This window comes from Anomaloglossus baeobatrachus, chromosome 12, assembly GCF_048569485.1.
Source record: "Anomaloglossus baeobatrachus isolate aAnoBae1 chromosome 12, aAnoBae1.hap1, whole genome shotgun sequence".
In the NCBI taxonomy this organism is placed as follows: Eukaryota; Metazoa; Chordata; class Amphibia; order Anura; family Aromobatidae; genus Anomaloglossus; species Anomaloglossus baeobatrachus.
The window spans coordinates 27237296-27253520 of NC_134364.1; the positions used below are offsets into that span (position 1 = coordinate 27237296).

At 43.0% G+C, this 16225-nt stretch overlaps 1 protein-coding gene across 9 annotated transcripts in view; it reads left to right on the plus strand.

Annotated features, from left to right (window-relative positions):
• Nucleotides 1-16225, plus strand: part of LOC142258359 (ryanodine receptor 3) — an 847167-nt gene that overhangs the window by 765764 nt on the left and 65178 nt on the right. For all 9 annotated transcript variants that reach the window (XM_075330934.1, XM_075330936.1, XM_075330935.1 and 6 more), the window contains one exon: nucleotides 3191-4509. In XM_075330934.1, the coding sequence (XP_075187049.1) occupies nucleotides 3191-4509 (1319 nt within the window). The remainder of the gene's footprint in view (nucleotides 1-3190; nucleotides 4510-16225) is intronic.

Here is a 16225-nt window from a genome sequence, read left to right on the forward strand (position 1 = left end):
ATTTTTCAGAGAAATTTCAACTTTAAGAACAATTCTCAGTCCAAAAATACAAAATGCTAGCAGTTCAGGAGTTCCCTGTAAAGTTTTATCCAGTGTCGGTACTCCCTGTAATATCTCACAGAATGTAGTGAATGTTACTGCCCATTCAATGCAGATTAGAGGTAGTTGAGCAAGAAAAAAAATCTTCACCATTTATGCACACTCAGAGATTGTTGTATGTTATAAAAGGGTATGTTTGAGGGCACAGGGAACTTGTCACTTGGGAAAACGCTATATACCTGCAGATTTAGGGTTAATCTGTAGGTGGATAATGCTCCAAAGGCTGCTTGGCTACCTTCCTGAAAGTGAGACTACCATAAGAAAATGAATGTATTTCTTACCAGAATTCACCTGTTTTCACGAAACGGACTATGCGCCAAAAACACAACAACAGGGGTAACACCAGAACAGACAAGAGGTACACCGGGGACACTTTAACAGCAGAGGGCCCTAGTGAGCAGGAAGATGAACACTTCCTCCACTTACCTGCTGCTGTACACTGGACTCCTAATCAGTCCCTATACAGGTTCTTCACCTGTCGCCAAGCAGGAACCTGAAGCACTGAAAAGATCCTACAATAGTGCCTGGCTAGGGACTGGGCAGGTGAGGGATGCTAGTCCCACTAGCACAACATACCTGGGAAGGAAGACAGACAGGGGGAAACACAACAACAGACTGCTGCAGTCAGCACCAAGATTGCAGCCACCACAACAACTTCAACAAAGGGTTTACAGCAGCTCCCCTTCCACTTCCTGGCCCAGCATCCAAATGGCAATGAGAATAACCGGCACCCTCTGCTGGTAGAAGAGGATATATAAAGGGACTGGGAGTGGTCTCAAACCAGAAACACCTGAGCTGGTAATTAGCCTGCTTGCTGGCAAGGAATACGGACATTAACCCTACGAAAGGAACACGTGTTTAATATTGAGAGTCAAGAATGAAAGTGACTCTCAAGTTTTGAATCTGTCACTAGTCTCATAATGCAGAGAGACAGCTGTGACACCTGCTTTAAGTCAGCGGGAATACACGACGCTGCTACAGTCACTGATCATGGTTCTGCTTATTATACTGGAGCAGTAGCTGTAAGTACGTCCCGACATTTTGAAAGTTTACACTGCAGAACACCTGTGCAGTGTGCTGTCAATCACAGTGCCAGGGCGTGCTTACAGCCGCTGTTTACAGTATAGTGAAAGGTGCTGTGAGCGGTGACAATAGATGCCTGGTGCACGCCCCTATGACTCAAAGTCGTCAGTTCCTGAGAGAAAATAAGTTAATTTTCTCCAGGTAGCTGCACTTTTAATAAAGCAGCTGGGCATCATTGTAATGCTATTTACCAGCAGATTGACACCATATTTGCAGTTAAATAGCATTTTTTTCTAAGTGACCAGTTCCCTTTAAGTGAAGGAGGGTTGAATAATAAATATGAAGAATGCTTCTAGAATTATTTGCATGTGTAAACAGATAAGAAATGGAGAAACCTTCAGGCTTGTAGTGCTGTTTGTACACACTTCCACTGTGGGTCTGTTATGTGTTCTTCATAATGCCTCTATTGCTGCCAGTCGCTTGTCATAACTCAATTCCTTCAAATCCAATAACACAGAAGATGCTGAACACCAAATTATGGATTTAAGGCCAGCTGTCTTCTCTGTGGAAGATGAATAAAAATCCTTCCTTATTAGCATTATACTAACTATATTTGCATATGCTTTGCATTTTAATTTCTTTTCCCTTCTGAAAAATATAAGTAGAGAAGAAAAGAGAAATTAAACAGGAAAAAATGGAACAAACTGATTTGGAGGACATTTCAGATATCTGATGCACAGAAAAGATGGGGTCATCTGAAATTCAAAAGAACAAAACAAGATGTCTGATTCCTATCGGTGCGATTTACATTGAAATGTTACAGCCTTCATAGGTGACTGGGGGTTCACCTTATAGGACAAAGAGTCAGCTACAGGAACTGAAAAACGTGATAGATACCAGTATATAAACACATGGTTTCATACATATTGCAGGGACCATACAAGGAGGTGTCAGATACTTCATAAAACCTAATAAGAATAATATAAAAAATGTAATGGAACCTTTACAGGGTTGATGGTTTAGGCATAATAGGATAGGGGTTCAGAACGGAGCCCCAATTACAGAGGGAGTCTCTCGTTCTTGGCGACTTAGTGCATCCATGGTTTCAGTAAAAAATGTGTAATGCTTTGTTTTCCCTGTGGGGGTGCTGCAGCAGAATTGAACGCTTAAGGTGGTGTCATACACAGTGACGGCGACAACGATGTTGCTGCTACGTCACCATTTTCTGTGACGTAGCAGCGACGTCCCATCGCTGTTGCTGTGTATGACATCCAGCAACGAGCTGGCCCCTGCTGTGAGGTTGCCGCTCATTGCTGAATGTCCTTCATTTTTTGCTTGTTGCTCTCCCGCTGTGAAGCACACATCGCTGTGTGTGACAGCAAGAGAGCGACGAACTGAAGCGAGCAGGGAGCCAGCTTCTGGCAGCCTGCGGTAAGCTGTAACCAAGGTAAACATCGGGTAACCAAGGGAAGCCCTTTCCTTGGTTACCCGATATTTACCTTCGTTACCAGCGTCCGCCGCTCTCACGCTGCCTGTGCTGCCGGCTCCCTGCTCCCTGCACGCCAGAGTACACATCGGGTAAATAAGCATGGGTTTGCTTATTAACCCGATGTGTACTCTGACGTGCAGGGAGCCAGCGCTAAGCAGTGTGCGCTGGTAACCAATGTAAATATCGGGTAACCAAGCCCTTGGTTGCCCGATATTTACCTTAGTTACCAAACACAGCACCGCTTCCACCCGTTGCTGCTGGCTGGGGGCTGGTCACTGGTCGCTGGTGAGATCTGCCTGATTGACAGCTCACCAGCGACCATGTAACGACGCAGCAGCGATCCTGATAAGGTCAGGTCGCCCGTCGTGATCGCTGCTGCGTCGCTATGTGTGAACCCAGCATTACTAATAGTTTTTCATCAGAAGGACAACCTGCAATAACAATATCTTTGAGAGAATCTCTTAAAAAAGCATTATCAAAAGCAGAAACCACTTTAACATAAGAAATAGTGATATTCTGTGTTGAGTTGTAAGCAATTATTTATTTTGTAATTGTATTGGGTTTTATTTTATTTTGCAGGCAATGTAGTAAATGGGACTATTGGCAAACAAATGGTTGACACATTAGTGGAGTCATCTAGCAATGTTGAAATGATCCTGAAATTCTTCGATATGTTCCTGAAGTTGAAGGATCTAACCAGCTCTGATGCCTTTAAGGAATATGATCCAGAAGGAAAGGGTATTATTTCAAAAAAAGAGTTCCAGAAAGCCATGGAGGGACAAAAACAATATGCTCAGTCAGAAATTGAGTTCCTACTCTCCTGCGCGGAAGCAGATGAAAATGATATGTTTAACTATGTGGAGTTTGTAGACCGATTCCATGAACCAGCTAAAGACATTGGTTTCAATGTGGCTGTTTTGTTGACCAATCTCTCGGAGCACATGCCAAATGACTCTCGGCTCCAGTGTTTATTAGACCCCGCAAACAGTGTTCTGAACTACTTCTCTCCATACTTAGGACGTATAGAGATAATGGGTGGAGCAAAAAGAATAGAGAGAGTGTATTTTGAGATCAGTGAATCAAGCCGAACACAGTGGGAGAAACCTCAAGTCAAGGAGTCCAAGAGACAATTTATATTTGATGTCGTAAATGAAGGTGGAGAACAGGAAAAGATGGAACTATTTGTTAACTTCTGTGAGGATACAATTTTTGAGATGCAGTTGGCATCTCAGATCTCCGAGTCAGATGCAGCCGACAGACCAGAAGAAGAGGAAGAAGAAGAACCACACCATATGATTGAAGTTGGTGAAGAGGATGAAGAAGAACAGTCTCTAGAATCATCATCTGCTTTTATTGTAGCCTGCACAGCGCTGAAGAAAAACATGTCCAATTTCTTCAAAATGTTAACTTTGAAGAACATTGGTAAACAGTTCCGGAAAGTGAAAAAAATGACTGTCAAGGAGTTAGTCAAAGTATTCTTCTCATTTTTTTGGACGCTGTTTGTTGGTTTGTTCCAATTTGTGTTTACGATAGTATGGGGAATATTCCAGATTCTTTGGAGCACAGTATTTGGAGGTGGCTTAGTCGAAGGGGCCAAAAACATTAAAGTAACCAAAATATTAGGAGACATGCCCGATCCTACTCAATTTGGAATCCACGATGATGTCTTGGAAGCTGAAAAAGCAGATTCATCTGAACACTCCTCATCTGCAGAACTGGCTCATCTTGTTAAAGGAGAAAAGGGAGATATGGATATGCCTGATATTTTTGCCATTCCCGCTAAAAAAGAAGGATCTAAGCATGGTGTAGAAATTGGTCTAGGTGATTTCACAGAAAATGTAAGCACAGAGACTACAACCAGTCTGGAGAGTGCTGTACATAAGAAGAGAAAAGCTCTTGTAAGTAGCTTCCTTTTTCTTATTTCTTTACTTCATTTCCATGTATATGCCACTTTGTGCAATTTATTAACTGATTTACATAAGTCCTGGTGTTAAAGAGGACCAACCACCAGAATTTTCCTATATAAACGAAACCCAGTGCTATATTGGCGCTATCATGCTGATTCTATACATACCTTTAGTTGTGAGATCGGATGTATACTTTCTGAAATACAGGCAAGTAAAGTTTGTGAAATGCACTGTAGGTGCAACGGAATATCTAATAAGTGGGACGGGTTTTGCTATCTATTACCGCCACTGTCTGCTGCCTGTCCTTCCTCCCCCTGCTCTGTTATTACATGGGGAGGAAGGAGGGAACAAGTACAGGGGGTAGGAAGGACAGGCAGGCAGACAAGGCTGGGAATAACTAGCCCACCTGTTAGATATTTTGCAGCAACTATCAATAAAGTAACAGTGCATTTCACAAACTTTATGTGCCTATATTTCAGAAAGTATACATCTGATCTCACAACTACAGGTATGTATAGAATCAGCATGATAGCGCCAGTATAGCCCTGGCTTTATTTTATAAAGGAAAATCCTGGTGGTTGGTCCTCTTTAAATAGAGGTAAAAAAAATAACATGATAATTCAGGGGTATGTTCATGAGTATTGTACATATTCTTAGGGATTAAGATGCTTTTTTTGGAAAAAAAAATAGAAATCACATCTGTATTTAACAAACATTTTGAAGGGTAAATAAAACTACAAGAGTGAAAACCTCTCAGGTATCACAATAAAGGCAGAAATCCAGCACTGGTAGCTGTAAAACTCTTCTTTTAAGTTATTGAATTAATCCATAAAAATACACAGAAACAAGGATGGGGAATTTAAAAACTGACGCGTTTTGAGTGCATTATGCACTCTAAAGGGGGCTTTACATGCAGCAATATCGCTAGCGATATCGCTAGCGAGCGTACCCGCCCCCGTCGATTGTGCGTCACGGGCAAATTGCTGCCCGTGGTGCACAATATCGTTAGGAGCCATCACATGGACTTACCTGCCTAGCAACGTCGTTGTGGCCGGCGAACCGCCTCCTTTCTAAGGGGTCGGTGCGTGCGGCGTCACAGTGGCGTCACTAAGTGGCCGCCCAATAGAAGGAGAAGGGCGGAGATGAGCGGCCGTAACATCCCGCCCACCTCCTTCCTTCCTCATTGCCGGCGGCCGCAGGTAAGCTGTAGTTCGTCGTTCCCAAGGTGTCACACATAGCGATGTGTGCTGCCTTGGGAACGACGAACAACCTGCGTCCTCAACAATCAACGATTTTTTGAAAATGAACGACGTGTCAACGATGGACGATTTGGTGAGGATTTTCCATCATTAACGGCCGTTCGTTGGTGTCACATGCAACGACGTCGCTAACTATGCCGGATGTGCGTCACGGAATCCGTGACCCCGGCGATATATCGTTAGATACGTCGTTGCGTGTAACGGGGCCTTTAATCAACATCTATGGAGGACAGAAAGTGTCCACTCATACAAGCTAACGTACATTGGCTGGCTGCCTTACTAAGACTTTGCCGGGGCAGCTTGCATGGAATGGATTGGAGTATTGTATCCCATTTCTGTCACCATCTCTTAGCACTTTTTACAAAGTTCATCATGACTTTTTCTACACTTGTAAAGATTTTAGCCTGAGAGGATATGTCAGTAAACCTTTCACTGCTCTCGTTAAATTATCTCCCGCTTTCCTTCGTTCTTCTCCCTGGTGCAATACGAAGGGAGGAATATAAGAATCCAGTAAGAACACAAGAGTTTTGCGCCTTTCTTATGAAGCATCTTGGATGCTGCATTGAAGTCTTTCCTCCTCCCCATTGTCTAGAAGAATTAATGAAGCAAGCCTTGCTAGTTAGTTATGCATGTTCGTTGGCAGATGCTCTGTTGTGCTGCCTGAAGGCAACAGTTAATGTCTATTTTGATTTTAATATCCACGTTTCCTGATGTGACTTTAACAGTAACAAGAGCGTTCTCATGAAACACAAGTCAGTGTATATTGTGTTGAACGGCGCAGGCTGAGATCGGAAACCAGATAGATTGTCGTATCAGAGCGGATGTACGGCCGCGAAGGCCGGGGAATTCAGAAGACCCTGATTTCTATTTATTAATTAATGTTTCAGCTTTGGGGAAACATTATCAAACAGGCAATTTACTGGCTATAACAAGCATTAAGAAACTGGGCCAAGGTCACACAGAATAATTATAATAGCATTGAGTAGTTATCTGATGTGGAACTGCGATGCTCATTTTGTGTTAGATAACGACAGCAATTAATGCTCAGACAGGGCAGACTTTATGTAATTATAGGACCTGATACTGAAGAGTTGCCGCAGTTGTACATAGGATTATGTACATTCTTATACATGAGTATTAGAATTTTGGTGTGCACACAGCCGTTATCATTGAGAGGTGCTGGTAGATGGGATATGAATTCCCAGGTAATATATAATAAAGTTCACCGCACTTTCCAATATTTTTTCATGCAATAAGTGAGATTTATTCGAGAAATACAGACGGTGGACAAGAGAAGGCAAAAGGATAAGCGACTATAACGTTTCGACCTGTGGGGTCTTTATCAGAAAATCGCTTTAAGCAATGTGGTCTGGGCGCTCCCGCGCCTGTGTCCCTGCCTGTGGACACGGTCTGGGCGCTCCCACGCCTGTGTCCCGCGCCTGTGACACACACTGACGGACCAGCAGGGACACAGGTGCGAGAACGCCCAGACCACATTGCTTAAAGCGATTTTCTCATAAAGACCCCACAGGTTGAAACGTTATATAGTCGCTTATCCTTTTGCCTTCTATTGTCCACCGTCTGTATTTCTCGAATAAATCTCACTTACTCCATGAAAAATTATTGGAGAGTGCGGTGAACTTTATTATACATTCTTATACATGGGCAGAATTATTCATTTTATATGTTAGTTAAAAATCCACAAAGTTTTTTACTGTCACCAGTAGCAAGGAAATAAGTAACCTTGGGTAATGTTTTTATTTTGTCCCATCACTCCACAGATCTCAAAACTAGAGATAGGCAAATCGATTTGCAGGACCCTTGTTCAGAAGCCTCATCATTAGCGTGTGACCATGTGACGGGAGCCTGGAGAATCAACAGGCATCCCTGACGCCTCTTCTCATTAGTACCGTATATCAAAAAGACTGACCTGCACATCCAAGAGGTGTGAACAGGTGCCAGCTGAAAACACATAACTACAAAAATACATACAGCTGCACTTTAACACTAGAAGTCCCAGAGAGGGGTCATTTAACATTTCTACCTTTGGAACCCAGAGACGGGTCGAATGACCTGAAGGATTTTAGCTAACATCCTATAATCACCGTTTTTTGTTCTGTAATTAAGGCCATTACTGTCGCACCACAGGAGGTTGTTGTTTTCCATTGAGTTTAGCCATTTAGTTTCTAGTTCGTCCTATTCAGTTTGGACTAAGGGTCATTTGACCCTCTTTCGGGACTTCAGGGGGGAGCTCAAAATTTCTGGGACTTCTAGTGTTAAAGTGCTAACAGTGAATCAGAGAACTCTGGTATTGCATTACTGCTATAGGAATGTTTGAAAAAATAGAGATACTTAGCTTACGTAGTGGCCAATGCATGTGAACCCGGTAACCCCGACAAGGTGAGCTCATACATATATATATATGTATATATATATATTTACTGGGACCCTAACTTTAACTGCCTTTATCAGGGTTAAAAACCTACATGTCTGGGCAGAAAGGGTGCAACTATCAAAGAGGGTGGACACAGCCCGGCTATGTGTTGGCCACTGCATGTGGGCCTGGTAAGCATGACAAGGTGATCTCTCACGTTAAAGGCCAGATAAATATATAGGAGATCACCTTGTAGCTAAGTATCTCTCTTTTTTCAAATATTCCTATAGCAGTAATGCAATACTAGAGTTCCCTTATTCATTGTTAGCATTTTAGAGTGCAGCTGTATGTATTTTGTAGTTATAATGTGTTTTTAGCTAGCACCTGTTCACAGCTGTTGGATATGCGGGTTAGTCTTTTTGATATATTTGTAGTGCGTTTCTTTTTGACTGAGCACCATGACCTCTAACCAGGCTGTGTCCTCCTTCTTTATATCTGGATCCTTTCTGCCCTGACAACTAGGTTTTTAACCCAGATAGAGGTATGTCAAGTTAGGGTTTCGGTGAATACAGTGTGTTCACCCATATCCTGTCCACCGCCATTAACTTGAGAACGGCGGCAGCTATAGGCATAGCAGTGGTGTCTAGGTATAGTAAAGTAGCCATGCGCTACGCAATGAAACCACCTATAGCACCACCTGGTGGAAAACAACGGAGTTAAAATTTTTATCTCGAAAACGGAACGAGATTGAGAAAAAAGGTGAATTAAAAAATTGTAGGATATCAACAATTCAATACGAATCGACACCTTGCATACAGAAATGCTATGATATTAAACCCATGACCCCCCAAAACATTGAATGCTGGTCACGCATATGGCGCTCATTTAACTTTGAAGCTCAAAGTGGCCCCCGTCAGCTGCAATGCACATCTGGACTCTGCACAGCATACTGTATCTTGCTGCACATTGTGCAATATGGTAGGTGACTCGTTTGCACAAGCATCTGTGATACGTCATCGTAGGTCCTGCAATGTTGGTGGAGGGGTCGCATACACCTGCTGTTTGATGTGACCTCACAGAAAAAAAGCGTAATGGGGTCAGGTCAGGTGAGTGTGGAGGCCACTCCACGCAGTCACCATACCCAATGACTTGTAAGAAGGTCTCCATGAGGTATCACTTCACGTCCGCAGCCTTGTGAGTTTTACACGTTCTAATCATAGCATTTCTGTATGCAAGGTGTCGAATTGTACTGAATTGATGATGCCCTACAATTTTTTAATTCACTTTTTTTCTCTATCTCGTTCCGTTTTTTGAGATAAAAATGCTAACTCCGTTGTTTTTCACCAGGCGGCGCTATAGGTGGTTTCATTGCGTAGTGCATGGCTACTTTACTATGCCTAGACACCACTTCTATGCCTATAGCTGCCGCCGTTCTCAAGTTAATGGCGGTGGACAGGATATGGGTGGACACACTGTATATGGGATCACCTATAGTAGTAATGCAATACCAGAGTTCACTTATTCAATGTTAGCATTTTAGAGTGCAGCTGTATGTATTCTTCTCCTTAGTAGGTTTGATGCAACATCATGCATATGTAGCCCTGCAACAATGACGTTGTGCCAGAACAATAAATCAGAAAAAGTATTGGGGATTCCAACAGGTAGGAGGGCACCTGCTTGGCAGCCGTAGACCATTTGACATGGTCCCTTGAACAGGGTCTTGTGAAATGATTCACTCATCTAATCAAAACCTATTATTATTATTATTATTATTATTATTTATTTATAGAGCACCATTAATTCCATGGTGCTGTACATAAGGGGGTTACATACAAAATACGTATACAAGTTACAGTAGACAGACTAGTACAGAGGGAAGAGGGCCCTACCCTTGCGGGCTTACATTCTATAGGATTATGGGGAGGAGACAATAGGTGGGGTGTAGGTCAGGCGGCAGCTCCGCACGGTGGTCGGGCGGCAGCTCCGCACGGTGGTCGGGCGGCAGCTCCGCACGGTGGTCGGGCGGCAGCTCCGCACGGTGGTCGGGCGGCAGCTCCGCACGGTGGTCGGGCGGCAGCTCCGCACGGTGGTCGGGCGGCAGCTCCGCACGGTGGTCGGGCGGCAGCTCCGCACGGTGGTCGGGCAGCAGCGAGTTCATTGTAGATTGTAGGCATTTCTGAACAGATGAGTTTTCAGGTTCCTTTTGAAGTTTGCAAGGGTAGGGGATAGTCTGACGTGTTGAGGCAGCGAGTTCCAGAAGACTGGGGATGCTCGGGAGAAGTCTTGGAGTCGGGTGTGTGAGGAGCGAATGAGAGAGGAGGAGAGGAGGAGATCTTGGGAGGACCGGAGGTGACGTGTTGGAGTGTAGTGGGGGATTAGTTCGGAGATGTACGGAGGGGAAAGATTATGCACAGCTTTGTAGGTCAGTGTTAGAAGTTTGAATTGGATACGGTGGAAGATTGGAAGCCAGTGGAGGGACATGCAGAGAGGAGAAGCGGGGTGGTATTGAGGAGAGAGGTGGATGAGTCGGGCAGCAGAGTTAAGGATGGACTGGAGAGGGGCAAGCGTGTTGGCAGGGAGGCCACAGAGGAGGATGTTACAGTAGTCGAGGCGGGAGATTATGAGGGCATGCACTAGCATTTTAGTAGATTGCAGATTGAGGAAAGGGCGGATTCTGGAAATATTTTTGAGTTGAAGACGGCAGGAGGTGGTGAGGGATTGGATGTGTGGTATGAAGGATAAGGCAGAGTCAAAGGTCACTCCGAGGCAGCGAACTTTGGGTACTGGCGAGAGCGTGGTGTTATTTATTGTAATAGATAGATCAGGTGGAGAGTGTAGGTCTTGCATGGCACATATGACCCTTATTCACAAGGTGAAGGCATGTGCATGGAGCCTATGCAATGTGACCATACGGCACTGTAATGTAGAACCATAGGCACTTCATTGCTGTACCATGGTGTCTCCATACAACACCATGGTCTCATGTAGAAGAAATTACTATAGCTCACTAATACAATACAAAATATGATGCCACAGTATTTACTTATGGTTTAAAAACCTTTTATGAAAAGTACTGTATGAAATGATATTGGGATATAGAAAAATGAAGGTACTAGTGAGTTCTGATGGACTGAGGATGGCTCGTTTCAGTCTGGTAACGCTGGTGTCTTGTTTTTTCCCCACTTACCGATATTTTCTGTATCGGTTTCATCAACACATGACTAGTACAAGGAAAAGGCCTTCATACAAGCTTCTGTACAGATTTGTCCATGTACATGTCCTTAGTAGAACAGTTCTGCTTATGACTATTTCAGCTCTTCTACTATGAAGCATCACAGTGTGGTTTTCTTTTTGAGCCATTGTATGAACTGATGGCACAGAGGAACACTAGAGAATATAGTTTTCCATAGATTCTGCACAACTCTGATCCATAATATAACCAAATTCAAAAGCAGAAGGAAATATATCCTCCCATGCAAATGGTAGACTGTGACCAGAAGAGTTGGTGTGAATCGATTTGCAGGACTAAAGGCCCAGTCACACGATATATCGCGAGGGTCGCGGATTCTGTGACGCACATCCGGCATCGTTAGCGACGTCGTTGCTTGTGACAGCAAGGAACAACCGTTAACGATGGAAAATACTCACCTTATCGTCCATCGTTGACACGTCATTTCTTTTTAAAAAATCGTTGATTGTGGAGGACGCAGGTTGTTTGTCGTTCCCGAGGCAGCACACATCGCTACGTGTGACACCTCGGGAACGACGAACTACAGCTTACCTGAGGCCGCCGGCAATGTGGAAGGAAGGAGGTAGGCGGGATGTTACGTCCCACTCATCTCCGCCCCTTCGCTTCTATTGGGCAGCCGCTTAGTGACGCCACATGCACTGCCCCCTTAGAAAGGAGGCGGTTCACCGGCAAAAGCGATGTCGCTAGGCAGGTAAGTCCGTGTGACGGCTCCAAACGATTTTGTGCGCCACGGTCAGCGATTTGCCCGTGACGCACAAACAACGGGGGCGGGTGCTTTCACCAGCGATATCGCTACGTGTAACACCCCCTTTAGTTAGTTGGCCTCATTAGTAATGTGTGCCTTAGCTTATAGTAGCGCATTTGCATATAATTAATTTGTGTACATGCTGTCTCTACCAATATCCTATTATCGTGTACCTGATACATGCATGATCCTGTTCTAGCATACTAGGTGGCCTCCTATACGCTTGTTATAATATATTTGCTTATTTCAATATTTTGTATGAGTTGTGAATCCTCTAGTATATTTGGTGGGGATTATACCGTGTGTGGTTTTTTTCTGTCACTGTTTTAATTGTTTTTAATATTTTTGTACTGAATAAAGGTGTCTCTCGTTATCTCCAATATTCTAGGTGTGCCCCTGTTTATATGTGTAGTGTGTTGTTCTCCTGTTTGCAGCTCTTCTTTTCACTGCACCAGGGAGCACCCATATTTCATGTGTATTATTATTATGGTGGTGCGCTCCACCTCTTGATCTTAAAAAAAAAAAAAGAAAAATGTAAGGTCTCTGAATTTTTTTTGAAGCTGAAGGAACTTAGATTATTTTGCCTGTAATTATCATAATTTTACAGTTTATAGTAACTACAGCTAATGTCTTCATATCAGAACTATGGGCTATAAACTTCAATCACTTATTGTGGTTTTTCAAAGTGTCCAAAAATCATGGACAGAAAATATATTTTTATGATTTAGGTGACCAGAAAAAAAAGAAAAGATCCAATTGGCAACTTTGGGCATTGCCGATGGATCGTATCCTGCAAATTGGTTTGCACCAATTCTACTGATCCTCATTCTACCATCTGCATGCAAGGAAATATCTTTCTGCTTTCTCATCTCTCTAGGTATCTTTCATCTTAATATAGGCAATACTAGGAAAACAGTCAGTCTACATGCATCCTGGTTAGAGATGAGCAGATCCGTCGAAATTTGGATTGGCCAAGATCAGCCGGACTTCAGATAAAGTTCAGTTCTGGTCTCAGACTTGACTTGGAAGTCACTGATTGGACAGTTCGACTCTCTGCCCACATGTAGCCAGCCATAAACAGATCAGTTCCGGGGGAGGTAGGGCGGGGTTTTGTTTTTTGGACACACTACATCTGAAAACATTGTTTTTACCCTCAGTAAGAGCCATTCAGAAACCACAAGTGCCTTGTACTGGGCAGATCACCAAACATACCCGAGCTGATGCTTCATCGAATGTTTAGCATACGTACAACACCCGATCTCCAAACTTGGACACTGATTTTTTTTTTTTTTTTAAAGTCTGTGTTCGATACGAACCCCGACCTTTCCAGTTTGGGTTCTCTCATCTCTGATCCTGGTCTATAGAGACTCAAACTCTCTCTTATGCTGCCCATGTGATGCTGATTATTGTATTTGGGATCAGTATGTTCGGGGGGCTTCCATCTATTCCTTTACACGCTGCAATATATCTTACAATGTGTCGGCAGGGTCACGTCGTAAGTGACGCACATCCGGCATTGTAAGTTACATTGCAGTGTGTGACAGGTACGTGTGATTGCAATTGAACGTTAAAACGTTCATCGCATACACATCGTACCTTTCTCTAGAATTGCACGTCAGATTGTTGATCGTACCCGGGGTACCACACATTGCAGTGTGTGACACCCCGGGAACATTGAACAGATCTTATCTGCCTCCCGCTGCTCCCGGCCCACAATGCGGAAGGAAGGAGGTGGGTGGGATGTTCCGCCCCTCTGCTTCTATTGGCTGGCTGCCGCATGACGTCGCTGTGACGCCGAACATCCCTCCCACTCCAGGAAGTGGACGTTCGCCGCCCACAGCGAGGTCGTATGGAAGGTAAGTAAGCGTAACGGGGGTTAATCGTTTGTGCGGCACGTTCAACAACATACGATGGGGGCGTTGCAAATCGCATACTATATCTTATGCAAAATTGCAACGTGTAAAGCAGGCTTTAGCAATGAGAATGGGACATGTTACTTTTGAACACGGTAGACCATTTTATATTTCCAGGAGTTACGCAATTGTCGGAGTGAAAAAATGATGGCAATAACGTAGCAGCAACTGGTTACTAGTGTTAATGCATCACATTTTCTAGAAATTGTAGCCGAAGCACATGAATCCATTTCATTCAGGTCATAACACATCTAGTTGTGTATTTGACAGCTGATTCACAGCGAGTTTCCTTGTAAAATGTAGATTGTATATTAGACTCAATCATTTTCACACAATAAATCTGTAGAAATCCTTGTATTACCTCCGTCTCTGCTTCCTACTGTTCCGAATATATGGTGCCACAGAAACACGAGCGTAATGGAGTAAATGCCTCCAGTGGCGATCAATAGTGTAATATTTTATGGAGCGGAATTTTAATCTTTTTTTTTTTGCTTGAAAACATTTGTATCATTACATGTGTGGGCAGATTGAACAATAATTGATTTTTTTTAGAGCGCTAATATAATATTCATTTGCGTGCTATTAGGACCTGATTATACTCTGCATGCATAAACTAATGGGTATTATGCGTCTTGTATAGTGGCGCTAGCTATTTGGTTCTATAAAGTCACGACATCTGTGTGAGCATTATTATGAAAGGCTTTCGGAGCAGCAGATTGGCCCAAGCTCTGATTTGCAGCTACCGAACGTTAGTTATTTAATTGCATTTTATTTTTTTAGAGATGTTTTGCTTTTCTGTATTAAATGTGATGGATTTTAACTTAGTTTTCAAATCACAGTACATTTTGTGACTTGAATAAATCATTAGTCTGGCGGCAAATGTACCTTCACTCCTCAGCCTCTGTCTGTCACCCCCTAAAATGCTAATTAAACCCTTTATACAGGAATGTAGGGGAGTTAGCCCTTATAAAAATCATGCCTGTAATATTATTGGTTTAGTTGCCAGAAAAAAAATATTTTGTATGCAAATGAGGGAGCATTAGTGCACTTTGGGCTCAATGCACCATTACGCCCCTTAAATTGCTTACTGAGTAATTTTTCATATCTTGATTGACAGCACTTAAGTGAGGTCAATCGGTAGAAAAAGGACAGAAGACGTGTTCACTCCGCGCTGCTGCTGAAGACTTTCCAATGGAAGATCCAGGACACACCAGCGGAGATAAATATTTTTTTATTCAATGTTTCCACCCATGTTACCTAAAACACACAGACAATAGCAGCCCACCCCACTTATAGTTAGCTATAGATGGAGTTCAAGGGGTTATTAGCAGTGCAGCAAAAGTTACTATTACCTAGGGAAGATTGGCTTTGGACTAGGGGGTTAATGCAGCGATTATAAGAGGGATATCGGTGTAGGGTAGGATAATAGGCTGGGGAGGAAGGGTAAACCTTAGAGTTAGGAGAAGTAGGAAATAGACGTTCTGGTAGACCGCACTGTTAAGAGGAGTAGTTCAACATGTAGTAATGCTGCAAGTTTACGCATTTCAGGTACGTACCGACCCCTTTATCAAACGTTTGGAGAAAAGGTTCTGTATGAACCTAAAACATGCACTACTTGAAGCATTGCCACATGTGAAACTACTTCTTTCACAGCAGCGTCGTCTATCTCCTTCTTCTCCTAATCTACATGCTGAAGATCTTTTTTCACCTACAGTCGTTACTGCAGTAGATGAAAAATCTATGGGGCATTTATTGAAGTTGTGACATACACAACCCTATCAGATGAGCAACCACCTCATATCCCAATTTCACTTTTAAAATACAATATTACCCTATGTGCGCTTGTCTCCCTTTTTTCTTTTCTACTGAAATACTATGTCCCAGGAATGACAAAAGTATTTTAGGAGTGATACCTTTATAGGCTAACCAGAAAAATTATATTAGCAAGTTTTCAGAACACAAAGGCTCCTTCTTCAGGCATTACAAAAAAAAAATAAAAAGCCATTTTTATGCTTTTTTTTGTAATCAGCCTGAAGAAGGAGCCTTTGTGCTCTGAAAGCTTGCTAATATAATTTTTCTGGTTAGCCTATAAAGGTATCCTAATATACTTTTGTCATTCTTGGGACATAGCCAGAAAAATCAATTGAAATACTAACACGGTATCAC